Here is a 27,418-nt window from a genome sequence, read left to right on the forward strand (position 1 = left end):
TAAATCTTCCTTTGATTTTTTCTATGTGCTGTTGCCATTGTCTTGGTCCCAGGCCAGCCAGGTTTGACACACAGAGCTAAGGCTGCCTTGGCCTACATGAGGCCACTTTGGTTCCAACCCCTCTGCTCAGCCACTTTACACTGAGCAACACCAGTATGAGGCACAGACACATAGAAATAGCACAGGTGTGTGCCAGGGGGAGTTCAGCTACACCTCTGGCCTCTGAACAGTTCCAGCTCAGCGATCTCCCTGTGTTTAGTGGCCACCCATGTGCGTTACTTCCAGGAGTTTATCCTTTTCCTTTGATGCCCTGTAACTCGGAGCATGCACGGGGCCTGCAGCAAGGTATTGCCCTGGTTAACACTTGTGTGAGCTGGTGCTCCTTATGTGGGTTTGACCTTGCCAGATGACACTTTTGGCTCCCATGTCCTGCCACCTGGGTGGACCCTCAGCATCTCCACGCCTCAGAAGAAGGCACAGTCCTGTTGAAAGAGCCTCTGAGGAGCCCAGCTCCCACCCAGCCCACTGCTTCAGGGACAAGAGACTGGGTTTGTCCCAGGAAAAGCAGGACATTTCCGTTCCCCTGGTGCCTGCCACTTGGGCCTTGGGATCAGGAATGGGTACAAGGGAGCTGCCTGAAGCCAATTGCACCCTCTGTGTCTGTAAAAGAAGTGCCAGACACAAGTCATGCCTCCCTCAGTGTAACTTGGAGGGGTGTCCCAGTTACTGCTGGCACAGAACAGCCTGAATTTCCACTGCTGTTTCAAAACTCATACAGGTACCACTGCTACATTCATAAAAATTAGTGGGAGATTTGTCATTCATAGCCTGAGTGTATGAGTCTGACACTATGTATAAATAGGTTATAGTCACACTTACATAACACTGCCTTATTTATGATCTTAAGCCCAAGGGAGAAATGTCTCTTCCCCAGCCCTTTCTTCCTAGCAAAAAACGTCATTCAAAGCTCAGCTTCAATCCTATCACTGAGGCCGGATGCTTAACCAAACACTGGGAAATTCAAGCCAGGCATTTCTCTTTCAACTTGCAAACAGTGATGTCCCCAAAGAAGGCAGCTGCTAGGATCTCTGTGCCCATGATTAAACACTGCACCAGGGCTGGAGAGTTTTCAGAAGAGATTCCTGGCTCCACAGCCATGGGGGATATAATGTGTGTTAGAGGCAAAATGTCACAGGCTATGTTAAAGGCTAAAATGCCACATCCCTTACCAGCTTCAATCTAGTTCTCAAAGCAGATCCCTTACTCTGCTTTTGTCTTACAGCAAATTGAGAGGAGGGGATCAACTTGCTTTCACAGATTCACTTCTCTGGCTCTGCTGCATCCCCAAATCCTGCAGCCAAAGATATAAGACTAATCCCCATGGCACTTAAAATTCTGGGATTAAGGAACCCATGTGCCTGTTTTATCCACCTCACATACATCTGCTTTAAAATCCTTGTTGTAATAACATGACCACAGACCATGTGTGTCCTGACACCTGGAATGGGGGAAGCTTCAGGGTTTTTGTGGAAGGCAGGAGATGGATGGGGATTGGCAGAAGATGCTGATGGGGTCTGACAGCGGGCACAGCACCACATTTGTATAAAGAAATGACAAAATGTTAAGCACAGCGCGTGCAGATTCTTATGTCAGGAAGAAGCTTCCCGGTGTGGGCTATGCTGGTGCACCAAGGCTGCAGGAACACTCAGCAATCACCCTGCATCCAACCATGCACCCCCCAGCCTGAAGCCCCTGCTGGAAGAGGCTGTGCCCAGGGGACAGCCAGGCTGGCTCTGCACCTGCCAGGACCCGAATCAGGGCTGGCCTCTGGGTCCTGGTGCTTCTGAGGGGTGATACTGAGGGACAAGTCTGCCACCCCTGTGGGGACATTGGGCTCCTAAGTGCCTCAGAGCAGGAGTGATGGATGCACAAGTTCTGTGTGCCCTCACCTACCATCCAGTCCTCAGGAGTCCCAGCAGCAGCGAACCCCCAAACCCTGCACCTGGTGTCCCCTCACACTTCCCACCAATACCAGGCAGGTCAAAAAGAAACAGCACAGGATTTTGGAAGGCTCCCTGTTTCTGCAGGCAGCATTTAGGCCTGTTGCAGAACAACCCTCACCTAGAAGAAGCCATTGATCTTAAAATCTTACTTGCATTCACTGACCATGCTGGATCAGACCTCATGTTTCTCACCCAGAGCAACTGGAGCTGCACTGACTTTTACAAGCAGAGATAAAGCAGTGGCCAAAAGAAGGGGGTTGAGAGAGAGGAGGGGGGCAGGGGGAGAAACCAAATCTGCAACAGAAAATCTGCAAGCCACTTTGTATCCTGCTAATTTGAGTGGGTCCTGCCCTGATCTCATTTGCATGGGCATAAACCATTTGTAGCTATTGAGGTACATGGAGGACCCATCAGTGTTCTGAAGAAGTGCTCCTTTGCTTTCAGAAATAAAGGCTGCTTTTTCCATCTTCCAATCTAAATCAGATCAGAGGCCCAGTAATTAGGCTCCTATCTAGTGATTTATAGCTCTATCTGATATTGCAGGGCAAAAGCAACAGATTATTTGTTCTTCTTGAGATAAAATCTGTAGGGCTGGAGTGGGGATTGCACACTGAGGCTCAGCAGCGAGCAGAGAAAGCAGAGCTGGCAAAGCTCCTGGCATTTTTCATGGGCTGTCAAAGGCTTTTGGGTTTGCACGCAGAGGGCTCTGGGGCTTGAGGCAGCAAAGACTGTGGCAGGGCTCAAGCAGCCTGGTGTGAGGGAGCAGGGATGGGATAGGGAAGCACTGCAGCCCAGCCTGGAACAAATGCCCTTCCTTGGCTCCCTTGCCTCTTGCTGCAAGCACACACAGTGTTGTTGAAAGGCCCTGAGAGATTGTCTGCTGGAAACGAGCTGTGGTTGAGCTGCTCTTGGGACTGCCCACCAAGAGCTGCCTTGGAGGAGGGGTGATGATTTGGGGCATGCTTGCTGAAATATGCTGTTGTCACCCTGGGCTTAAAATAACATCTGGGACAGTGTGGAGCTTAGCAGTGAGAAGCCAGTGCAGGAGGGATGCAGGAGGGCCCAGACAGCTCCTGCCCTCTGGATCTGTGTTCACTCTGGGGTGTCCCACGCCAGGCAAGGCGCTGCCCTGGAGCCCAGGCTGGTCACATGCTTCTGCAGCTGAGGGGCTGGAAAGCACTGAAAATGAACATTTCCCCCTCCTCCACCTTCTCAGCTAGCCTTGCATAATTTCCCCTTTAGCCTCCCTAGACAGGTTCATTACAATTCCCATCCATTAATATGTAAATATGCCCCAGAGGAAAAGACAGCCTGAATTTATTAACATGAATCTTTTAACTCTTTCACTGCTGTACTTCCCTCTGTGGACAGGAGGGTGCATTCCCCAGCCTGGAAAGCTGTGAGGAAGGGAGATTGCATGAAAGGAGAGCTGCAGGGTGCTCCAAGAGGACAGAAGGGAACCATGCCCCTGTGGCACTCCAGGAGAGCTGGGTTTTGTCGGTAAGTGCAGAGTTGCAAGTTGCTGAGACCTTGATTCCGCCTTTCACTTCTGCCAAAGGCTTCCCGCACATGCCAGGGCAAACCACTCAACCCTTTGGCCAGCCCCTGGGAGCAGCCAGGGAAAGGTGGCAGCCTCTTTATGCTGCAGCTTCTGTCACATGCCAGGAGTAGGGAGGATGTAGCTCTGTGCTCTGTACCTCTGTCCATCCACAGCTGACCAGGAGCATGGAGGGAGTCAAGCTCTTGGGAAAACTCCAGGATAGCAACGTCCTGGCCGGTGTTCCTGCCCAGTGGCACAGAGGCAGGCACATCAGCCAGGTGGCTGAGACCTGCAGCCTGGCACAGACATCAGGACTCCCTGAGTGCACGCTGGGGCCGGGAGCTGGGGGAGCAGAACCAGGAAAAGCTGGAGAAGCCCAGAGGGCTCACAGAGCCAGCAGCTTAGAGCTGCCCACAGCTACTACTGCCCACCCAGGGGAACTTCTGCTTTGGCATTTCTCTGGCCAGAAAAAGCCTTTAGGTAGCCCAACAAATTGGCATCTATTGGCTGGCAAATTTACAGTCTGACTCTAATTTGGTTTTCACTGCCACAGTGAGATGAGGTGTAAATTCCTTTTTCTTAATTCAAGGTACATATTGACATTTAATCATCCAAATATGTGCCTCCTTTGACAATTCATTTCCCTTCAACCCTTTCAACAATTGCCTTTTCTGGCCAGGGCCCTATAAAAGATGATTCCTTGACTCTGCTGCAAAGGAAATGAATGTCTCTTGCTCTCTCTCTCTCTTTTCTTTTGGTTGTTTGTTTTCCAGTGGGATATATTTCAGTTTGCACCATACGGATGCTGTTTGACAGGAATATTGGCTTTCACACTTCTTTGGGCTTACAAAGTCAGGCATGGAGCCCTGGGGTCTCCTCCAATCCCAAATCCTTTCCCCAATCCTTTCCATACACACTGCCCCTCCGCCCCACATAGCTGTGCTGCTTCTTTTGACTTGTGCCTTCTGCCTTACAAGCATTTTTGATGACTGCTATCTTAAAACCTCTATAAATAAGGTTAATTAGATCTCCTCTTGGGCTAACTGCAGTGAGGGAGATCCCTCTTCTCCTCCAGCAGTGATTCCTGGCCTTGACTTGGTTCATTTTGGGCACTCTCACCTTTGGGTTCCATTTCTGCACATGTCTGTGAGCCGGCAGCCCCAGCACAGCACAGCTCCAGAGGTGACCAGCCGGGAGCACAGCGGTGACAATGCCCAGTGTGGGTGCACAGTGGCATTCCCAGCAGATTATTGACCAGGAAGAAAGAGCCAAGAACCTGCCACATCTAGGTAGACAGCAGGAAAGGATTAAGAGTGGGGAAAGGGTTCAGGCACATGGAAATACTTGAAAATCTCCACCAGATGCACATGCACACGCATCCTTCCACACTCCACTCTGAAATGATGTCCTTCATCAGTGATCTTGCAAACATCCAGAGACATCAGTCCCAATGCCCCTTCCTGCACCCATGACAATATTGCCCTCCTCTCCCACCTCAGAGCAGTTTGTCCCAGTCACATGCTGGATGAGAGAGGGAAAAATTAAGATTATAGGCTTGCCTCAAAGGACATACACTTTGTGCCCTTGCTTATCTGATTTTAGTGTACAAACTGGAATGGATAGTGCAGAGGGCACTAGAGACACCAGGCTAGCTCATCCTGGGGTGATGGCCAACATCTCCCCAAGAGGAAAAAAGAAAACAACATATTTTGGCATCAGGCCTTGCCCAAAACTTTTAAAGATGTTTTGATGATCCAGCATTAGTTCAAGTATTGTTGGTGTGGTTGCATAATTTTCCATTAATTTGTAATCAAGTTCTCAGTTTGAGTTTTTTGTCTCTGACAGCTTTCTCCAAAGGAAGAAAGAATGTCTCTGCTATGTCGCTGGCTACCCAGAGTCTGCTTTACTTCAGCAGAAAAAGGGTTTTGCTGCTCTTGTGTTTGGCGCAGGTTGGGATGGGAGACGATTAGCCTTCCAGCCTCGTTGCATTCCTGGAGCAGGGTGTATGGCACGAATGGCAGCTGTGTTTCCCCCAGCTCATCTGGCTCGGCTGGGCACGGCACAAGAGACACCAGAGCAAAGCTCGGGCTGACTCAGGCCAAGGGGAGAAGGCAGCAGCAGCGGTCAGAGAGCAGAGTGTGCAGGAGGCGGGAGTGTGCCCAGCTGCAGGCCCTGCACGTGTGTGCGGCTGGATTCCTCCCAGGCACTCTCACACACACACAGAGCCAGGTGTTACCCGGCCGTGCCCGGGCAAACAGCGAGCGGCACGCAGGGAGGAAGGGAAGCCAAGCTGCTCTCCAGGTGCTGCCCTCTGTGAAAAGCAGTGATGGGGCAGATGGGCTTGAATAACCATTGTGCCCCCAACCTTACACCCACCACATCTGGGTACACACGGGGATAGCTGAACACCTCAGGTCTCTGAAGCAGACTCACCTGGGACTGGCCGGCATCTGTTTGCAGGAAATGCCCTGAGCACGGTTGCTGGCATTGTGGTTTGCAACACTGCTTCTGTTTGAAAGCAGTCCCAAAGGGGACTTTGGGGTGAAATGATGGCTCGGTGTTTGGGTGGTGGTTATGGGGAGACCCTCCTGAAACCCTCTAGGGCTGTGCATTTACTCCTTAGGCTTTTAGCCAAAAATAGAATTCCTCTATGTGAGGAATGAAATCGAGGAGCCCCCTCCACAGAGCCGCATCACAGGCAGGGTGCTGCAGTGGTTTCAGGGCTCTGCAGCAAATGAAATGCCGTTTTCTGGCAGGGGGAGCGTGCCCATGAGAGATACGCAGCCAGAAGGACCCAGGGGAACCCTGCGGGGCCGGCGGCGGGCCCTGCTCAGCGCCCCCCGCCGCGGCAGGCGGCCCGGGCGGAACAGGAGCCAGGGGACAAAGGAGCAGAGTGTGCGCGGCGTGTGCCTGACTCTGCGTGTGTGTGTGTGCGTGTGTGTGTGTGTGTGTCTGTGTGTGTGTGTGCCTGACTCTGTGTCTGTGTGTATGTGTGTGCGTGTATGTGTCTGTGTGTGTGTGTGTGTCTGCGTGTGCCTGACAGTGTCTGTGTGTGTGTGTATCTGCGTGTGCCTGACTCTGTGTGTCTGTGTGCCTAAGTGTGTGTGTGTGTGTGTCTGTGTGTGTGTGTGTGTGTGTCGCCTGCTGGGCGCGTGCCCCGCGGCATGTGCACGTGCGCGTGTGCCCCTCGGCGCGCGCGGCGAGCTCGGCCCGGGGGTGACAGGCGCTGCCCGCGGTGACAAAGGCCGCCGCGCTCCCCCATTCACAGCCCGCGGCCGGCGGGCGGCGCGGACGGGTTTTCTTTTTTTGTGAATGGAGGCTGTGACGTCGCCGGGCCCGCGCGCCGCCTCCCCTCCATTCATGCGGCCCCGGCGCGCGGCGGATGGGCGGGGCGGGGCGGGGCGGGGGCGCGCGCCGGCGGCCGCCGGGTAGTAAAGGCTGCGCGCGGCGCGCGCGGGGGTGCGCGAGCGGCGCGGGCGGCGGGCGCGGGGCCCGGCGGGCGCTCGCTCCCTCCCTGCCCCCTCCCGCCATGGTGGCCACCGAGGGGCTGCGCGAGATGGAGGGCAGCGCGCTGCGCCGGCTCGTGGGCCGCGACGAGGCCGGGACCGGCGGCGCCGCGCGGTGCCTGGTGCTGGACTGCCGCCCCTTCCTGGCGCACAGCGCCGGGCACATCCGCGGGGCGCTCAACGTGCGCTGCAACACGATCGTGCGGCGGCGGGCCAAGGGCGCCGTGAGCCTGGAGCAGATCCTGCCGGCCGAGGGCGAGGTGCGGGCGCGGCTGCGGGCCGGGCTCTACGCCGCCGTCGTGGTGTACGACGAGCGCAGCCCGCGCGCCGAGGCCCTGCGCGAGGACAGCACCGTGGCGCTCGTGGTGCGCGCGCTCCGTCGCGACACGGCGCGCGCCGACATCCGCCTCCTGGCAGGTACCGGCGGCGGGGACACCGGGAACCGGGGCGGGACACCGGGAACCAGGGGGGGACACTGGGAGCCGCGGACGGCTGCCCCCGCCCGGGAATGGGGCTCCGGGCTCGCCGCGCCCCGGGCGGGCAGGGCGCTGCCTTCTCCCGCCCCCGGCCATCCGTGCTGCCCAAGTTGGGAGCCGGCGGGAGCGCCGCCCGGAGCTGGGTACGGGACGGTGGCAGCGCGGCCGTCAGCCCCGAGCGGGGGTGCCCGGGCCGTCTGAGCCGGCTCAGGGACATGGAGCGGGCGCCGTGGCCCTGCCCGGGACCTGAGGGAAGCGAGTGTGTGAGGGGAATCCCCCACGCTTTGTTCGAGTCCAGCCCCACGGAGGTGCAGAGGAGGTATTTGTGCAGGGTCAAACGCCGGCTGTCACGGCGATGTCCCCTTGCAGCGGGCAGAAAACCCGGGGATGCCTCTGTGCTCCCTTTGCCACTACAGCAGGGATCAGGGCTTCCCCCCTTCCGTGTGTTAAATGGGAAGCTGTGCACATTTGGAGCTGCTGGTCCTGAGAATTGCCGTGAGATGATTTAGGGGCGGGGGATGCTCAGCTGGGGTTCCTGGATGAGCTCTGTGGGGCTTTTTCTTTTTTGTTTACAGCCTGAGAGTCAATTTATTCCTTGGCTTACTTACAGCAGGGGTAAGGATGTGTATGCAGAGTAGCAAATCCATTAAGAGGCTTGTTAGATGGAGGAACTAGCACTTGAGTTGTACTAGATACAGTAAAAGCAGCAGGAGCTGTTCCCGGGATGCGATACGATGTGCTGCCGTGGGAGTGCCTGCACAGCAAGGGCTCGCTCAGGAGCCGGCTCCTTCTCCGTGAGCCAGCGTGGTGCTGGAGCCACGCATGTGGCAGGAAACGCTGCTCTGCTCCAAGGGTGGCCTTTGTCAGCTGAGAGCTCCTGGTGCCTCTGTGGTTCTCGTGGGAGGTTGGTTGGAATGGGAGCCCTTTTAAGGAACGGGCTCTGAGAGACTCAGTCTCAGCACTACAGTCTTCTTCTTGTGCTCCACAGAGCCACTAAAATGATCTTGCTCTGATTCCATGAGAGCTACGCTAACCCAGAGCTGTGCATGCCCAAGTGCACATTTGTCAGGCGCCAGTCACAGTGAAGATCCTGAAGTGTTTTGTGCAGGTCAGGCTGCTGCCAGGTTCCCTGTGGAACAGCCTGGCTGGGGCTGCTTGGCCATGGGCTCCTGCTCTGCCTGGCTTCTACAGCGGGCAGGGCTGGCATGAACAGCCAGGAGCTGCTGGATCAATGAATCTGATGAGTTTCATTGAAGAGAAGCATTTGAAAAGCTCTCTTTTTATTTCCAAGAACCATTATTTCCAAGATGTTTCTGCCCATCACCCTGGGCAGCTTTTCCCTCTCATGGTGTGATGACCACTGGAGTGCGATGTGGTAGATCCAGGGATTTTAGGACCAGATCCCTGGAAGTTGTCTAACAAAGGCTCTTGGTTTTGGATGCTCTTTCAAATCGAAGCAGTAGGACTGTAAAGGGATGTCAGGCCAGGGAAATGAAGCCTCTACTAACTGTCCTGGCTTCGTGGGAGGGACAATGCAAATGCAGTGATAAATCTGCTTTAAGGTACTGGAGCCCTTTTGTAGGGGGAGGAAGCCACAAAGGACACTGGGATGCTGGCAGTGGGGGATTCCTGGGCTGCTTGAGACGCTTGCACCCATTGTTTTGAATATCCAGCCTTGTTCAGGGCAGTCTCAGAGCTAAGGCTGGATAAGAAGGATGTGTCCTGCTGTATGCTCTGGTAAGCTGAAATCTGCAGGCATAGGTCCTGCAGCTGGTTTGAGTCTTCAGGAACCATCCTGGGAGTCAGAGCTTGATCCAGCTGGAGTCCTGTGGTGATAGTAAAGTACTTGATTTTCATTGATTTCGAGGCTCAAAGTCAGACCCTTCAAGGATATCAGGGTTGTTGATTTGATTTGAATGAGAGAAGGAAATGCCACCAGAAGTGTTTATTGGCAGGCCAACACTGCAGTTTCCCTGTCCTGGGAACTCGGGATTCGCTCTCATTTTGACTGCCATGACAAAGCCCTGACATCCCCTGTGCTTATCCCCCTGGCAGCAGGGCAGAGGAACAAGCTGCTCCACGTTCAGTTTGCACCTGTGTCCTTGGGAAGCAGCAGACACCTCTCTCAGAGGGCAGCTTGGCTGAACCTGGCCAGAGCCAGGGCTTTCCTGCTCTATTGTTTTGGGAGCTCTGAGCTGGAGGGTCAAGCTGGGAATGGGAGACCTGCCTGTCTTTTGTGACAAAATAGTGTGTCAAGGGAAAACGAGAACTGAACAGTTTTTGGCCTCAGAGCAGCTTTTCCCATTGAAGTCCGAGTATGGTGGAAATAAATGCTCTCTCCATTGTCTCAGAGAGCAACCTTGGCCCCAGTCTGGAGTTTTGGCTGGCAGTATGCAGGGGACTGAGCCCTGGAGCAGGGACTTTGGGTGGCCAAGATCATTGCTCCTGGTGCTCTTGCTCCGAGGGAATGGTGGGGCCTCAGGGATCCCCCCTTGCTGCCGAGAGCCCGACTGCTCCTCCAGGGGCAGGGACCACTCTCCATCGCTGTAGCATCATCTAGTGGCCAAGGGTATCTCCGGCTGTGCATTTTGCAGTGCTGTGGATGCGGTCTGGGATAACACTTGGTGCCTCTCCTCTTGCAGGGGGCTATGAGCGCTTCTCCTCGGAGTACCCCGAATTCTGCGCAAAAACCAAGTCTCTGAGCAATGTGTCACCCCCCCCCAGCGCTGAGCCCCTGGATCTGGGCTGCAGTTCCTGTGGGACCCCCTTCCATGACCAGGTATGTCTAAAAGCCCAGTGCTCAGCTATCTTGACTGTCCTTCCAGCATTGCAGCCTGCTCCAATGGGAGTCTCTCTGCTCTGCCTCAGCTGGGGCTTGCGGAGCCAGAGCCCTGCTTACTTTCTTCTCATGGGAAAGCATGGTGGTGCTCCTAAGCCCAAGGTGTTTGTGTGCCCCACAGAGTGGACAAGCCCACATCCTGTTAACCCACACCTGCCTGTTTCCAAACAGGACAGAGAGGGAGAGGAAGGGCTGAAACACGTTTAGCGCTTCAGGAGGGCAGCCTCTGCTCCCTCTTCTGAGGGCCCTGGATCAGGTGCCAGGTTGCTACACAGCTCCATGTTTCCGAGCCATCTGGATGTGTGTCCTGCCTCCCACTGTCCCCTGGCCAACCAGTTCTTTTCCTTTGTCACAGGGTGGGCCTGTGGAGATCCTTCCCTTCCTCTACCTTGGCAGCGCCTACCACGCAGCCCGGCGGGACATGCTGGATGCACTGGGCATCACAGCCCTGCTGAACGTCTCCTCAGACTGCCCCAACCACTTCGAGGGGCACTACCAGTACAAGTGCATCCCTGTGGAGGACAACCACAAAGCTGACATCAGCTCCTGGTTCATGGAGGCAATTGAGTTCATCGGTGAGTGCCTGTGCAGAGATGTTGTGTCCATTGGTGGCACCGGTGGGAGGGAGGTCGGCCACCGCCTGCAGGTTTGGTGAGGGGCCAGGCCGTGGTGGCAGGGTGTGGGTCTCACATCTCACCCCTGTTGCCCTCCAGACTCAGTGAAGGAGTGCTGTGGCCGTGTCCTGGTGCACTGCCAGGCTGGCATCTCCCGCTCGGCCACCATCTGCTTGGCGTACCTGATGATGAAGAAGCGTGTCAAACTAGAGGAGGCCTTCGAGTTTGTCAAGCAGCGCCGGAGCATCATCTCCCCCAACTTCAGCTTCATGGGGCAGCTGCTGCAGTTCGAGTCGCAGGTGTTGGCCACTTCGTACGCGGTGGAGGCCGTCAGCCCCTCGGGGACGCTGCGGGAGCGGGGCAAGGCCACCTCCACCCCCACCTCGCAGTTTGTCTTCAGCTTCCCGGTGTCTGTCGGTGTCCATGCCACCCCCAGCAGCCTGCCCTACCTGCACAGCCCCATCACCACGTCGCCCAGCTGTTAGCTCAGGGCCAGGCCAGCCGGGCGGCAGTGCCGGGCGTGCAGGGGCGCCGAGCCCCGTGATGTTAAGCAATAGTGCCGGACACTGCCCTTCACCCTGGACTCGCCATCTTTTTCGTAGAGAAATTTCTTACCTCATCTTGGTTTGTTTGCTTTTTATTGTTATGTTTTAAAAGCACGAAGTTGTAAAAGCCACAAACCTTGACATTGTCCAGGCTCTTTGGGGGAGGAACAAAATAGTATACTGGGTTTCCTCAAGTGCCTGGTCTTCACGTGTTTCCATCCCCATTTTACTGTCTTGTTTTTTACACCTCCCCTTCTCCCCATGTTTCTGGTCCCAGCTCATCTAGGTTGACAAGGGAGCGTTCCCTGTTTTTATTGTGCAGCAGCCTTCCCTCTTGCAGAGACACCTTGGTGTGTGTGGTGGGTGCTGCTTACCTGAGCCAGGTACACTTTGGACAAGCAGAGCTGCAGGCAGGGCCTTGGGGCGAGCAGGAGTGGTGGCACAGGGCTGCCTGCACTCAACCTCAGCCCTGCCAGTGGCTGGGGAGATGAGGCAGGAGCTGGCAGGCACCTGCCAAATCACCAGCTGAGCCTATTCCAGGGGAAGAGTAATCTTTGTGGTTGGGAAGTGGTTTGGAGGGAGAGATGTAGTCTTAAATGCCTCTTTTCTTGCCCCTGTGGATCACTGGTTTCTAGAAAACTTAGGTCCAATCTCCTGTGGCTTTAAGATGAGAAAGAAGGGGTTGGGGCAGCAGTCTGGGCTGCTTTTGATTACTCTGTTCAGTTTCCTCTTCACCGGTCCCACTGCTGCTCTTCTTCCAAAAGTAGCAGGAAGGGACATGGGTGGGCCATAATGGAAGAGAGAAGCTGTGGGGTGGAGGACAGGCTGGCCCAGAGGTGTCATTTATCCACCATTTTCAAGCTTCTCCCACCTCATGACCAGCCCTTTTCCTGTGCTGAGTCTTGTTCACCTGTGCAACATTTCTGCAGCTTTTGGCCCAAGCCTTGAAAATGCCTCATCTTCAACCCACCTGGAGCCTTATTTCCCACCCTACCTCTGTCCTTCCCTCCAGCCCAGTCCAACACACAAGATGCCTGTGTGGCTGATGTACATATGTATGGTTTTGTTCCTTTTTTTTTTTTTCTAGAAATTAACTTTTTATTTATTGCCTGAGGGAGGGAGAAAACATTGTTTGGAGAAAATAAAAATAAAACTGTTTTCAACAGTTTGGCTGGAGCAAATTTGTCCTAAAACCAAGACAGAGCAGCAGGTTCTGCACACATTCCATTTTCACAGAGCAACTGTTAAAAATGTATTTATTGACTTTTAAACTATTACAGGTATTGCAGATCAGACATTTAGCCAAGCACACTTATAGATCAAACTCAGTTGTTACAGAGATGTTACCTAAAGTCCACCATGTAGGTAGGCTGAGAAACTGCCCACTGTCTTCAACTTTGAGAGAGAAGGTAAAAGAAGAAATAAATAAATGATATCCCAGCTCCAGGTAATTGGCAACCAAGAGAGGACAAATACAGGGCTAGTTATGAAAACAAGTTACACAAAAAAGGTCTAGAAATTCAACCCCCAGCTACATTGCCATGTGGCTTGCCAGAGAAAGCAATTAGGAATGACAAAGCACAAACTCATGGGACCGCAGCACAGAAAATCCCCATTTCAATTTCCAAAGCTGAAGCAAGTTCTGCAGATGTTAAGAAAGTGTCAAAATTATCTTGTAATAACAGAGATTCTAATAATCTACATTAGTAATTAATGGGACCAGCACTAAAACTTGCCACCAACACGTTCAGCAAGACCGATACATCAAAACCAGCCAGATAATGTGACTTGACAGGCATATGTGTCAGTGTAATGGAAATCCATCTGCTTCCCATGTCCCCTACAGATTCCCAGGCTCATCACCTTGCTTCACAGATTTTAACACATATATAGTGTTCCCCAATCCCCTGGGTTTCACATCTACTCTCTGTTGAGAGAGGTGGGAACACTGCTGCTCCCTCTCTGCACATCTGTCCTGCCACTCTTGGAAAGACCAGGAGAACATGCTCTGGGACTGTGCCAAGCCACCACCTCTGATCACCAATGGATTCAAGTCTGTGGAAGTTCACAAGCCAGTTGCTACATGAGATAAGAACTGAGGATGTGCTTTCCAGGTGTTCCCTATGCAGGCTGCAGCACAGCTTACAATGTGGCACAAATATTCAGTTTAACATACCTGAAGCATGCATTAGATGCACCTCCTCTTATTTTTCTGAGCTAGCCTTTCTGTAGCAAATCAGCATGGAAACAGAGAAATCCCACTGAAAATAAATTCACACATTTCCTGGCATTGAGCTGAGAATGATTAGCAATGTTCAAACTAATCTGTTTTGTGGCTGGACCCTTCCTTTTTACCCATCTTGAAAAATCCTGTTCAGGGCAATTTCTGTTAGCAGTCCCACATGGAAATTGCAGGCAGTGCATGAACTGTGCAGAAACTGATGCCATTGGAGGGATGCAGTGGCACAACATGCTTGCATCCCTCAGCACCTCACACATTCACGGGAAGCAGACCCCTCCTCGAACCTAGAGCAAACAGCAGGAGCAGCTGGTTTCCAGAGCCAAGAAAGTGCCTTTCTCCAGGAGCTACTCCCTCCCATATGCCACATCCCTTTTCTGTGTCTGCTGGCCACCACAGCCAACCGTGCACAACATTTTGCAGGGTTTTCTCTCCGCTTCAGTGTAGAATTTTCTTTTGAGGTACTCCCATAACAAACAAGCAAAGCTTAAGTTTGCAGACAAAATAAATTCCTGCTACATAATGCAGTGGGATTCAATTGCATCTCATGCAAACACTTGAAACAGAGGTTAAAAAACCAATAGTGACTGCCACATGGTGGAACTAGTATAAGAGGTTTGTAACAGTCTCTATGGAGCTGGGATCAAACACAATTGGTAGATAAAAATAAGAATGAAAAAATAAAATATACCTTATTAAGGTACTGTACTGTCTGCTTTTAATCCTAACAAAAGTTTTGTTGACAGCAATCAGAATGCAGTGTGACTCTGCACCAGTTATCTAAGTCATCAGTCTCATGGAAACAGTTTCAGCAGTGGAGAGCAGAACCCTCCTTTTTTAGGAGGTGACTTTTCTTTCTGTTTTGCCTATTAAGGTCCTGTTGCGAAACTACACAGAAGGTCCAAAATGCTGCCTCAAAGGGACACTGACAAAGATCAACAGGCCTGAGAGACACATTGTCCCTGGTGCCAGCAGACACCAAGTTCTGGCCCTGGTCTCCCAAGCCTATGAGGGCTTAGCCCAGTGTTTTTACGTCCTCAGCTCCTACTGTGCCTCCCACTGGTGATCCAATGCTGCAAAATGAGCATCCCCATATCAGGGGACTGCTCTTCTCAGGAGGTCAAAAACTTCATTTCTCAGGAGGCAGCACCTGCCTGGTTATGGGGTCACAGTATTTGTAAGGTCCCACTGTAGTTAACTCCCCCAGCTGAAACAGCAGCGTACGTACCGTTAACAGCCTGCCAAAAGCACCACAACCACTACCAACGGGTCACTTTGGTATTGATGGGCAATCCTCACTTTGTTTTGAACTGAAAGGGCACCTATGACAGCATATGCTACTCCTGCATAGGTGTCTGCAACACACAGATGCATCATCAGGCCTGGGTACTCCTCTGTGTCTGGCCACAAACAGATATGAGCTCACGTCATTACGAGACAAAAACCACTGCAAAATGATTTCCTCACACAGCACCTTTACTCTGCACAGAACATCAGAAACATTAACACTGGCAGTTCAAAGATACTGGAAAGTCGAATCACAGAATATGCTGAGTTGGAAGGGACCCATCAGGATCACTGAGTCTAACTCCTGGCTCTGCACAAGACAGCCCCAGGAGTCACACCATGTGCCCGAGTGTTGTCCAAAAGCTTCTTGAATTCTATCAGGCTTGGTGCTAAGACCACTTTCCCTGGGGTCCCTCTGGGTGAAAATCCTTTCTCCTAATACCCAACCTAAATCTCCCTACTAATCTCAGCTTCATGCTGTTTCCTCCAGTCTTGTTACTGGTCATGGGAGTGAAGATATTGGTACCTGCACATTCACTTCCTCTCGAGAGGATGTTGAAAACCCCAATGAGGTCTCCCCTCAGTCTCCTCCAGGCTATTTTTATCTTCTAGAAGTTTCAGGCTGCAAAAGGAGTCCTGCCTAGCCATTAGTTCAACCAGCACATAGGAAACAACAAGCAAGAACAGCATCCGGTGCGGGCTCGGTGGGGCTTTCCTTTTTAGATTTGTTCTTGTTTATGAAAGATGTAAAGTTTTAACTTTCACACCCACATTAACCATTTTGCTCACCTAAGCAGCACAGCTGTTTCACCATTTAAAACTATGTCTAACTGGGGATGGAGAGCAGCACTCACTCTGGTTGCTATCTGAAACCCTAGAGCAGATAGGCACATGCCCTCACACCCTTATTAACTAAATGAAAAACAAACCCCAAACTTCAATGGTGAATACAAAGCTTCAAAGCCTAGTGGTGATCTTTGCAATCCTCTAACACTATGAAACGAGTAGCCAAAATACAAGCACCCAATTTTATCAATGAAACTTGTTTAAAAGGACAACTAGGCTAGAGCCTGGCTGGGACTTCAAAGCTACATATTTAATCAGGTCACAAAATGAAGCGAGAACCATATATCCACTGTCAGCTCAAGAAAAGTAATAGTTCAAGTTCTGTTGGAGTATTGCTATTTCTAAGGTATCCTTTAGAGATATTACAAAGAGATGATGTCCAGGTAGCCATATTGCATCAAATGACTGATTTTACAGTGGGTGATTACTTCTTGTGAGGATGACTTGCTTCAACATTAATGCCTTACCATTAAAAATAAAAGTGTTGTGTCTTAATGCTGAAAGTGAAATGCTCTTCAGGATTAAGTCTGTTTTATACAAACGTGTTAGCAAAATCCCATTTCTGGGGAGCACGTATATTTTTATGAACTAAGAGCACACTATTCTGTTGCTTTCTTGCTTTAAGGGGGATAAAACCTGAATGCATGAACTGGATCATCAGATAGTGCTGGTTGATAGGAAAATGTACCACATGTTGTGTCCAAAGGAACATTTTTTTCCTCCAGATGTTACATGGTCAACACTGAAGCACATCTCGTGGTACTGGTTGTTAGGAAAAAAATTAACAAGTCTTGATCTTCAACCTTCTCTGAAACTGTAAAACACCACAAAAAAGAAACAGTTTCTACTTTTGTTAAATCCATATCCACCATGAGGGGGACTTTTGAAACTGTTTGATGCTGTGCTATGCAATGCTTAAAAATAACTTTCTCCTACCCAGCAAAATAAACCTGGGAATTTGGGAAGAAGGGTATTAAGTGAATAAATCCTAACTTTGTTCTCTGGTATACCTGCAAACAAATCTGCTTGCCAACTGACACTTTAAAATTTTGTTCTCATCAAAATGTAAAATTGATATTTTAAAAAATTATTACTTTTGTAAATCCCTTGAGCTCTTCAACTGTGATGTCACACACAAAGATGTGACAGGAAACTGCTGTAATAACTCTCCCTTACCAGCCCAAAACCCATTTACTGGGTATCATCTTACAGAGAGACATGAACCAGATACACCCTCCTGTATGAAGTCTTCTGACTTTTCACCTGCTTCTCCCAGCAAACCATACCCTGCTGTAACTGGAGAACATTTCAAAAGCTACATTGTACTTAACAGGAGCCTTATAAAATGTTCTTTTAGATGCCAGAAGAGGGCATGAAGTTCTTCTAAGCACAAGAGCTGGTTCTACCCTTGCAAACACTTCCCAGGGCTTCCCCCAGAAAACTCACACAGACAAGGCAGCAAACTGACATCGTTTGTTTCCACTCCAAAGTTACACTCACTCATGTTATTGTTTGCTCAGAGGTGTGCAAAAAAACCCCTATATTGAATAACTTGACCTAGCCCCTCCTCAGATGAAATTTATATTGCATTGTTAATGATTTTAGTCGACTTGACTTTGTGCAAAATATTTTCAAGAAAGTTCTGGCTCAACTTCAGAATACAAAAGGAGAATAAATAGGATCTCTTGAAAACAGGAAATGAATGGTGTATGCTGAAAAGAAAATGATGAGCTTAATGTAATTTATCTGCAAATAAAATAACTAGAAAAGTAGTGTCTGAAATTTTAACACGTGAGATGGCAGCAATAAAGATTTCCATTTGCACAATAATGTTCCCAAGGTCTAGATCAAAACAATATTATTTTACACATGGTATCTGCAGAGACTAGGAGCCTGAGATATGTTATTAAAAGGCAGTCCCTTGTAAACTTTCCTCAAGAGGAACAGTAGCAGTTGAGTATGCAAGAGTTACTCATTATCATATTCATCAAGACAGCAATACTTTAAGACATACAGCTTATTTCCAGGTTGTTAAGAATTTTATGTGATACTGATTTTCTGAAACATGTATCCATCCAGTCCAAGATTGAAGTCACATCCTTCTCCACTGCTCTGAAGCTACTAGGTCTTCTGTTCTGCTGCTGTTGCTGTCTGTGAGGGAGCTTCTGGTTTCACAATCTGGTACGTAATGAGATATTCTGGGTATGCCTGAAAGTAAAATAAGAAAGAAACCCCTGATTTATGCAAGGGTAACTCAGCAAGTTCTAGTTTTTGCATTTCACTAAACAGTGACCAGGAAGGACAGCACAAGAACCAGCTCTATGTTCACAGCATGCAAGAAACAGTGGGTATTTCAAACCTAGTCAGCACTGTGTGGAACTGCTGGATGTACTTAACACCTTGGTTAATACACAAACAAAAAGATGTTTCTTCCATTCTTGCACAGTCACTGCCAGAAATTGTGTGCAACAGGAATTCAGAGTTACTCTCCTTGTTAGATAATCCTACAAATCGGTCAATGTCTGTTAAGTTCCTCAAAAATCTCAGATGACTGATAAAGTCTGACCTCAAAAGGGACAACAGCCTGCAATGTAACCTGCATAGGCCTTCACTGGCAGTAAAATACTTGGCCCACCCAAAGCACATGACCCAGTAAGTCATCTGTCTATCTGTCCAGTGTTTCCTGGAGACAGCTGGTAGCCATTTCAGCCCCAGAACAAAGCTAGAGTCGATGGAGGGCAGGGCCCCATTCCAAGGAACCTTGACAGATGAGACTGGGCCTACAGAAGCCTCATAGAAGCAAGCAAGGGCAAAGGCACCTGAGATGAATTCCTTTTAACACTGCAGGATGAGAAGCTACTCAGTTGAAAAGGTGATGGGCTCCTTGGGAGATAGCAAGCTAAAGCAGAACCAGTAGTGAGTCCTGGCAGCAGCAAAGGCTATGAGCATCCTGTGGTAAATTATCAGGTGTAGGAGCGACTGCTGTTCATTCAGTACTCCCTCCTTGACCACATCTAGAAAACCACACACAACTTTCAGGTTCTACAAGACAAGAAAGATGCCAACAAGCTGGAGCCAAGTTCAGCAAAGGACAATAAGATAGTTGGGGCAGAGAGCACAGGATAAAGAAGATGCTGAGAGAGAGATGGGCTTGCTTGATCAAAAAAGAGAAGGCTTTCTGAGACCATATTTGTCACTCTATCATAGAAGGCCACCTGACTGGTCAGGCATAATCTGTGCTTACTTAAGCTATGCTGGTTGTCTTGAATCACCTCCTGGGTGCCTTCTATGAGGATCTGTTCCATGATCTTCCCAGCTACAGAGGTGAGAATCACCAATCTGTAGTTCCCTTGTGTCTACTTTTCTCCCCTTTTAAAAAATCCAAGCGATGTCTCCCTTTTTCCATTCACTGGGGTCCTTGCCTGACTGGCATGACTTTTCAAATTTCACAAAACTACAGAATATTCTGAGTTGGAAGGAACCTGCAAGGACACCACCAAGTCCAAGTGAATGACCCATACAGGGATCAAACCCATGATCTCGGTATTATTAGCAGCATGCTCCAACCAACCAAGGTAATCTTAGGGTGTGATGGAGAATGGCTTGGCAACACCACCAGCCAGCTCTCTCAGGACCTGGGATGTTTGTCATCACAAATTTGTAGTTATTCAGTTTGATCATGTGATCTGGGAGCCACTCATGGTAGTAACCAAAATATTCTATGGAGTCAAGGTCTAGCTGAGTTCTTCAGATTAAGAATCAACTTTTGAAGACTTCTGTGCTACTCCAGCTGCCATTTAGGAGCAGTCTCTGTCACTGCTGGGAACCTACAGGTAAAAAGCCCAGGATCCTCAAGATGTACTGGAGCACCAAAAATGCAGGTGACCTTGATGCTGCAGTAGTGCCACTAAAACGCAATGGGAGTAAGACAGCTTACTGAGAGAAGCTACAATTCTTAACAGACTCCATCAGAGCTGCACAGGGGAAATTAGACAATTCTGCATGGCATAAATCAGAGCAGATCAGGGGATAAGAGTAGCATTTGCTATCTAGATGCAATTCACTGTTTATTTCCCCATTTAAATGAAAGAAAACCCAACAACCTAATCAGCAGCATTATCACAGCATGCTTGGTGTGGAAAGCAGGCACAGCCCATCTCCAGCTCAGGCTCTGTCCTTGCATAAAGGCAGTCCCAGCTAAGCCACCTACCTGCTCCCCTCTGTAGATGACATACTCAGCATAAGCAAGTCCATTCACGCTTGGCCTGCCAATGACAGAGTGGTGCCCGGGAGGGGCGTGAGCCATTTTCATCGTGCTGAACTGAAGAAAGGATTTGCCAAGGGTCACTCTACAGAAGAGCATTTGTCTAAAATGAAAAAAGAGTGTCATTTTCAAATATCTTACTACAAGTTGTATGCTTCCAGAAGGATTTCAGTCTTTTGAGATTATTTCATTACAATTAATTTCTCACGGCTTTTTAGAGAAACACTTAAAGAACCCAGTCCTAAAGCTGTATAAAACCTGTCACAAAAATCTTTCATGACACTCAGAAGGGAAAACACACAGTTTGTTTAGTCCTCACATGGAAGCCTGTTCTAGTTCATTTCATATAAAGCTGTTGAAAGAAGCTGAAACTCTCCGTGATCCCACCAGCAGGTAATGGACAGGTGTCAAAGTGTGAGAAACACATTGATCTACTCCAGGACAAAACAAAGCTGCAATTAAGTCCTGTTCCAAAATTATCTACCTCCAATATTATCTGATCCACAGTACCACACTGTACTGCTGACCACCTCTTTGCACTGCAGTTTTGTCCTGAGAGTGCCTGGAGTTTAATTGCTCTTTTCCCCTGACTCTTCATTTTCAAACTTGCTGTTTCAAGCCTCTTTCCTGAGCCACTGCTCACTTTGATTTATACTCACTGCATGCTTAGATGTAATTTTTGACCTTCCTGTGGGACTTGCTGCATTTATACTCGTTTTGTTCAACCTTGACAAATGGAAAACTGCATTTTTCCTGCCATGACCAAGCTCAAGTGGCCATTCTTTGCCTGCATATCACCCTCTGCCAGGACCATAAAAACCAGGAGAGACAGAATTATGTGTGGGGAACTCTGCTGGATTCCTACCTGTGGCAGATGTAACAGGACCTGTCTTTGTGTGTGGGACAGCCAGTTCCTCCCCCTATTCCATACACATATTGGTTGCTTTTTGAGGAGTTCTCAGCAAAGTAAATTCCAGCTCCAAACATTCCTCCAATGTATGCATGCCTTTCATCAAATCCTTTGTGAATGATAGCATTAATAAAAGGAGACCCTAGAACAGTGACACAAAAAGACACATACTTGTTAAGTTGTATAGTAATACAGGACTCAATGTCAAGAGGCGTTGATCTGCCTCAAATAGACCATTAAATAGCAGAAAGTGTGCTCAGTCAGCTGCAAGGGGGCGATACCCAGCAGGATGCAGTGATGTGTGGGATTTATCATTATATACCAAAATCCCACGTGTGACTCATTTCTTACTCATTTCACAGATCTCATTAAATGGCTTTCCCCCCACTCACATTTCAGTGCAATTTATCTTGTCAATGCATACCCTCTCCAGGAGTCAGCACTGCTTAAGGTGGGGCAAGGTGTCAGGACAATCATACACAAAACCAATTTCCTACACAGAATCACAGAAGAATCTAGGACAGAAGGACCTTCAGGCAATTGTCATTTGCAGGCATTTCTAGAGAAATCTTACTGAAACTTATGGTTGGTTTTGATTCCTTTCCCTGATGCTTGCCTAAAGCACCAGGGTAAAACACTTTTATTGTGTGCTGCTCCCATCGTTTAGAAGACACCATGTCTTTCTCACAGCAATGTAACATCGTCCCAGCAGCTTTACTGGAAATGACTAAGATACAGCTTAGCAAAAAACCTTCCTCTTTCTTAAGAAACCAAAACATAATAAAAGTATTTCTTATCCAGTGTAGCTTTTTGGATTGCAGTTACCAAACTGAGTAACTCCCCCACACCCCCGAGGCACCCCCTGCATTTCCAGTGTAGAAACACAATTACTTGCATAGGATGGTGACACAGCAACAATAACATTGTCTGTGGGTCTTTTTAAGGTTTGGGTTTTTTGTTAAGTACCAATACATACAAAGAGACATGACTTCCTTACCGTGAAACAGCATGCGCTCGTTGTGATGATTGTGATTCTCCTCTGAGACCTCCTTCTGCCTGTGACAGAATCTCTCCCGCAACTTCTTGTTCACTACCTTCTGAATCTGCAGTGGAACAACAGATCCAACCATGCTCTTACCATAACATTTCAATCTCTCAAATGTATTTGAATTGCAATTGAAATGAAATCTAGTTTCACAGAGTTCGCATTAATTTGACAGGGAAACTGATGGAAGACACATGAACGCTGTGAAGAAACCCCATGGCTGTTCTGCACACAAGGCTGAAGTGTCTCCAACAACTCTGTAGCCCACACCTACAAATAGCTAAAGCTACTGTGAAACTGCAGCTCAGGTTAAAGGACAACTTTCAGGCTTCTTCTCAATGAGCCTTCAATACCACAAAGAACTACAAACTGAAACTCCTCCCTGCTCTGCTTTGAGCTCTGTTGACTGATCTTGTCTAGCTCTTTGAAACTTGCTATCTAGTTTAGGCTTATATTTTATGAAAAGAACCAACTTTTGGTTCTTTTCATAAAAAATAAATTAATCTATCCATATAATTTCAGCCACATGCTCTTAATACCACTGTGGTTTCTGTAAAGGACTTTACCATTGATTGGGAGTAGGATGGAAGAAGAGTTTACTTCAGGGCCCATGATTTACTGGATTAAGTTGCAAAGGCTCTGCACAGGCTTACTTCTCAAAGAGAAAGGCAGCACAGGTTTGCTGAAGCTCAGAAACCAAGTTCTGTTCTGATTTCCTCTATTTCCTTCTCCCCAGAAAAAGATGCACACCTTCCCTCAGAAAGACAACACTATTTTCTAGAATACCATGGCTTGGAAAATGCATTTTTCTAGTTGGCAAAGGCAAATGAGGTGGTATCAAGCTGGAAAGTTACATAGGGAGATAGAAACCTCTTATTAGAAGTAATGATCATCTTTCATACACTTATATCCCAAATCCCCTTTAAAATGGCAAGAGAAGTCTACACTGAGAAAAAAGATAAATCTGTGCTGCAAGGGTCAAACACAGAAGTTATAGGCCTCTGAAATTCAGTCAGGTTCTTCACCACCTCTGCCTTCAACATCAGTCCTTCAGACTCCTTTAGAAGCCCAAGTGACACTTTTCCCTCATTCCCTGTGCAGAGCATGCATTCATTTTAGCACTTGCATTAACTCTGTTTCCAAATACTATTTCAACAAAGAACTTTAAATATAAAAGGACAAACCATTAAATTGATTCTGCCTGCTGGTATCAATACTAACATACTTTACCACAGAAAACCAAGAGGTTTTGAAACTTACCCTGATGACATTGTATCTGTTGAAGATCCCACCAGCATTTCCACCATCCCGATGCTCCCGGATTGTACTTTGCATCTATGTAAAAACCCAAAACTGAATGTTCAGCACATAAACCTTCCCAGCAAAGAATCCATGCCATGTCTCAGTATATCACTGGCAACAACAGACGGTCTTGATGGAAAATTAAAAGGTGTAAAAAAAAGAAAAAAAAAAGAAGAAAAAAACCCCAAACCCCTCTATTTTAAACTGAGGTATACCCTAATTTCTCAAGCACCCAATGATGCAATTATCCAATCTTGTAATAAAAATCCACATAAGAAAAACAGAATAATGGTACTTGCTATCAAAATGATACACTACTAGAAAACCCTCTTTAAATTAGGAAAAAACTCCCAATATTTGAGGATTAATATACAAAAAGATCACTTCATAGTAATAACAAATGTGATTTTAATAAGATTAGTTTGCATTTCTTAGTATTAGGGAAATACCTGCACTGTAAATTCTTCTACGTCATTAGAAGAGCATTTCTGATTTCCTCAGAAATAGTTGCATTATGTCTTTTAGAGAAGTACTTATAGCTACAACAACAATATTTTGTAATAGTTCAAATAAATATTCCAATTTACTACGACAAGTGACCCTTTTTTTCAGAAGAGTTTATTAAAATGATCTGCACAAATTCTAGTTTATGAAGTTACTAATAAAAAATATGCCCATCTAAGCTGGCAGCAATCCTGATTATCTAGACTTTTTAAATGACTCCAAGCACTTCTGTGCTATAGTGTAGGAACATGACACAAATAGCAAATTCAGAGGAAAATGGAGTTTCTACCAAACACAACTCTTCAGAAAGTCTCTTTTCTGTTATGATTTTTGCTTTCAAAATGGTATGTGCCTGTAGTTTACTTAAATAAAAGAGCATGTGTGTGTGTGGGAGGCAAAATTACAGTCAATTCTCAATTGTCCAAGAGCTGTTTATCTGGGTTACAGATTAACTAAGCCACTGAGACAAGAGAAAACAAGCTGGTTCACAGAAAATGCTTAGAGAATTGCAAGGCCTTGATGTCTTGGTTTCACACACAGCTTTTAATTCTCACAGGTCCACCTACCTACAGAAAGCTGTGCAAACCCTCCCTATGAGACGATATCCAAAACACAACAACAAAATAAAACTGGAATAACACTAAGTGAGCAGAGACTTCTTATTAAAAAAATTGGAAGGACATGGCAAAATAATTTCTATCATTGTTCTACGTGAAAGGACAAATAAAGAACCTGAAACTTCATATCAGCACTATGCAATTCATACATCAAAGCCTATTTTAGCACTTTCAACACGTATTGCACACTTTAGCTCTGACAGGTTATCAGTGGAAAGAAAAATATACAGCCCCTGAAGCATTAAGAAAGGGACTTGGATTACCTCCTCTTCTACAGACTGATACTCCTTATCATCAGGAGCAAGGTCAAGGAGAATGGTCCCCTGACTCACACAGTGGAAAGTCAAATAAGGATTGGTACCTGCAAAGAGAAGGAATGAAAAGGAGCAAAAATCAACAGGAAAAATCAATACTGGCTTTATTTATATCCATCATCATCATTGTTCTTAAACAACCCCAGTACAGGAAATGCAAAACAAACACAAGGCATAAGCACAACCTCAAAAACAAATAGAAGTGCCTTCTTTAGCAACAGAGGCTTTAAAAGAGAGAAGCAAAATGCATATGGGATATAATTGCCCTTTATTGCTTCCTCTTTCCATTAGAAACATGGGGCAGCTAAAACCCTATCAGACCAATCCTTCAGGATATAACTGGCCTGGGGGTAGGTATGGAGGGTAAATCATATCCAAAAGCTCCTCTCTGGGTAAAACAGGGTCCTGAGAAATGGGAACAGCTTCCAAAGCTGCCTCAGGGGTATCCATTCTCTGAAAAGACAAGTGATCACTTGGTCTGGTATCTCCTTAATATATTTAGCTATCACAACCCACTCAGCCACCATGTCACAGCAAACACACTTCTCTGACATCCAGATTCTTTCAAGTCTGGTCACAACGCCTACATTTAGAGAAAGTGACTTATGGGAGCCTGTTTTGTGGTACCCTTAGACCAGCCAGTAAAAGTGTCATACTTACCTTGCTGACCTCCTAGAAGTCTCTCCACACCCTTTATTAATTTGTGGCGATGTCCATACGCATTGATCCCAATTTCTTTTAGTTCCTCATGCCCCATATCAGCCAACACATCCAGGGTTATCTGGAAAGGTAAAAGATCACAAAAATCACTTGTCAAACCTGGCCTGACTTTCAAGGCTGGAGACCTATCACTTCAGAAATTGGAAAGTATTTATGGTGCAACCAAAAGCATAAAGGTAGATAATGTTTTGCTTCACTTCTACTTGCTGCCACCTTCTGGCAAACCCATCCCTATCACAGGACCATGCCCAGCTGCTACAGCCTGAAATTGTGCAAAACTTTCACTTCTCTCATACCAATTAACAAAAGCTGGTTCTCGAAGAAGGTTCTCACAAACATTTTTCCTTAGGTAGAAGGGGGATGCACTGAAATGCTGGCATAAATATGGGAGTGCTTTTGAAGCATTCAAAGTTTCACAGCATTGTACAATTCCTTACTTTCACTACACAAGCAGAAATTAATATTCTACAAACTTACTAATAATGAGCCAAGGTGAAAAAGTACACATGAAGGTAGCACTTGGAAAACCAGCTTAAAAGAATAAGCTTAAAGAAGATGAGCTTGTTTTTTGTACAAAGAAACTTACAAGAAGAGCTGGATGATTTCAAAATGATGAATATATTGAATCCGATTTGCATTGTTAAATCTTATTAGCAGGGAAGCTCTTAACAGGTTAGGAGTCAAGGAAGCAAAAGTAGAACAAGACCAGCTAAGCAACAGGAAGGTGTGAAAAATAATAATAAAACCTGAAAAGTGCATAGGTTGGTTTGAGGTTGGTTTCCTTCTGAACAGAAGGAGTTCCAAACTAAAGAGAAAAGCTTATGCTTCATGTATGAGAAGGGGAAAAGTTCCCCTTATCTTTGAACATTTATCTTTGAACATTTTATAGAAACAGCTGGAACTGTAAATAACACATCACATTTCAAACCTTTGTTTCCTGATTCCCCAATAAAAGATTAGCAGCAGAGGCCAGAGGAAAAAATAATCATCAAATCCAGTCTCTTGCACTTGTACCTTTCACTTCCACATGCACATTCCATCTCAGTCATGTAAACAGATCAATTTAACTGCAACATGTTAAATTTAAGAAACGGTACACAAAAGGAATCTACAAATACATTACAGGTACTTCTGCTGTAAAACATAATGAAAGCTTGAGAAATTTACATTAGTTGTACCCTTTTCATATACGCTGAATTACTGATAAATCTGCAGGTTTTATTCCCCTATTTCTCAACTAACCAAACTATCACACGCAGCACTACAGGTGGTGAAAGGCTTGTTTGGCTGTCAAGACTGCTGAAGGACAAACACAGGTGACATTTGAACCTAACTTCATTATAGTCATCATGTTCAAAGTTCACAAGGTCCAAAATAACTCTCAGAATACAAGCCAAATTGGCAGTCACAGTGTATGTGTAACTAAAAGCTACTTGACACCTAAATCCAACAAGAAAAGTTTGCAACTTCACCATATTGTATCTGGCAATTCATTTGCAGAAAACTGAAAGAAAACTTGAACACACTTCTTTTTCTGTAGATGTGAAGTGTGGATTTTTTCCTTCCCTTTTTCAATTATAAAATGAAAATGTCACTCAAATTTATTGCATTAGTTTATCTCCTAAACACAGAAATAGAGATGAGGCTTGCCACTTACCTGTTCTGTCTCAAAGATGTCCCGAAGGTGTTCAAGACCCAGGCTTTTTAGGAACTGGGTAATGTTCATGTCAAGACCAGAAACTGTAAGAGAAGAAACAAGTCTTTACATGCTATACATCTGAAGTAACAAAAACCAAACCAACCTCCTTAAAAAAAAATCAAGCAATACCACTGATTCTCTATAAAAA

The 27,418-nt window shown here is 47.3% G+C and overlaps 2 protein-coding genes across 2 annotated transcripts in view; one reads left to right on the forward strand and one right to left on the reverse strand.

The window, feature by feature from the left end:
• The first annotated feature begins 7,035 nt into the window (after positions 1 to 7,035).
• DUSP4 (dual specificity phosphatase 4) lies at positions 7,036 to 12,691 on the forward strand. The gene is made up of 4 exons (XM_064711027.1): positions 7,036 to 7,466; positions 10,168 to 10,304; positions 10,720 to 10,939; positions 11,078 to 12,691. The coding sequence occupies exons 1-4, from the start codon at positions 7,073 to 7,075 to the stop codon at positions 11,461 to 11,463; spliced, it is 1,137 nt and encodes a 378-aa protein (XP_064567097.1). The 5' UTR covers positions 7,036 to 7,072; the 3' UTR covers positions 11,464 to 12,691.
• A 71-nt stretch (positions 12,692 to 12,762) lies between these two features.
• TNKS (tankyrase) overlaps positions 12,763 to 27,418 on the reverse strand; it is a 127,526-nt gene continuing 112,870 nt past the window's right edge. Inside the window, exons 20-27 of the mRNA XM_064711026.1 lie at positions 27,229 to 27,311; positions 25,512 to 25,632; positions 24,801 to 24,898; positions 23,375 to 23,449; positions 22,067 to 22,172; positions 21,025 to 21,211; positions 20,106 to 20,262; positions 12,763 to 18,103 (exon numbers count right to left, since the gene is read on the reverse strand). Of these exons, the coding sequence (XP_064567096.1) occupies positions 18,017 to 18,103; positions 20,106 to 20,262; positions 21,025 to 21,211; positions 22,067 to 22,172; positions 23,375 to 23,449; positions 24,801 to 24,898; positions 25,512 to 25,632; positions 27,229 to 27,311 (914 nt within the window). The 3' untranslated portion in view covers positions 12,763 to 18,016. The remainder of the gene's footprint in view (positions 18,104 to 20,105; positions 20,263 to 21,024; positions 21,212 to 22,066; positions 22,173 to 23,374; positions 23,450 to 24,800; positions 24,899 to 25,511; positions 25,633 to 27,228; positions 27,312 to 27,418) is intronic.

This window comes from Zonotrichia leucophrys, chromosome 4 (genome assembly GCF_028769735.1).
Source record: "Zonotrichia leucophrys gambelii isolate GWCS_2022_RI chromosome 4, RI_Zleu_2.0, whole genome shotgun sequence".
Lineage (NCBI taxonomy): Eukaryota > Metazoa > Chordata > Aves > Passeriformes > Passerellidae > Zonotrichia > Zonotrichia leucophrys.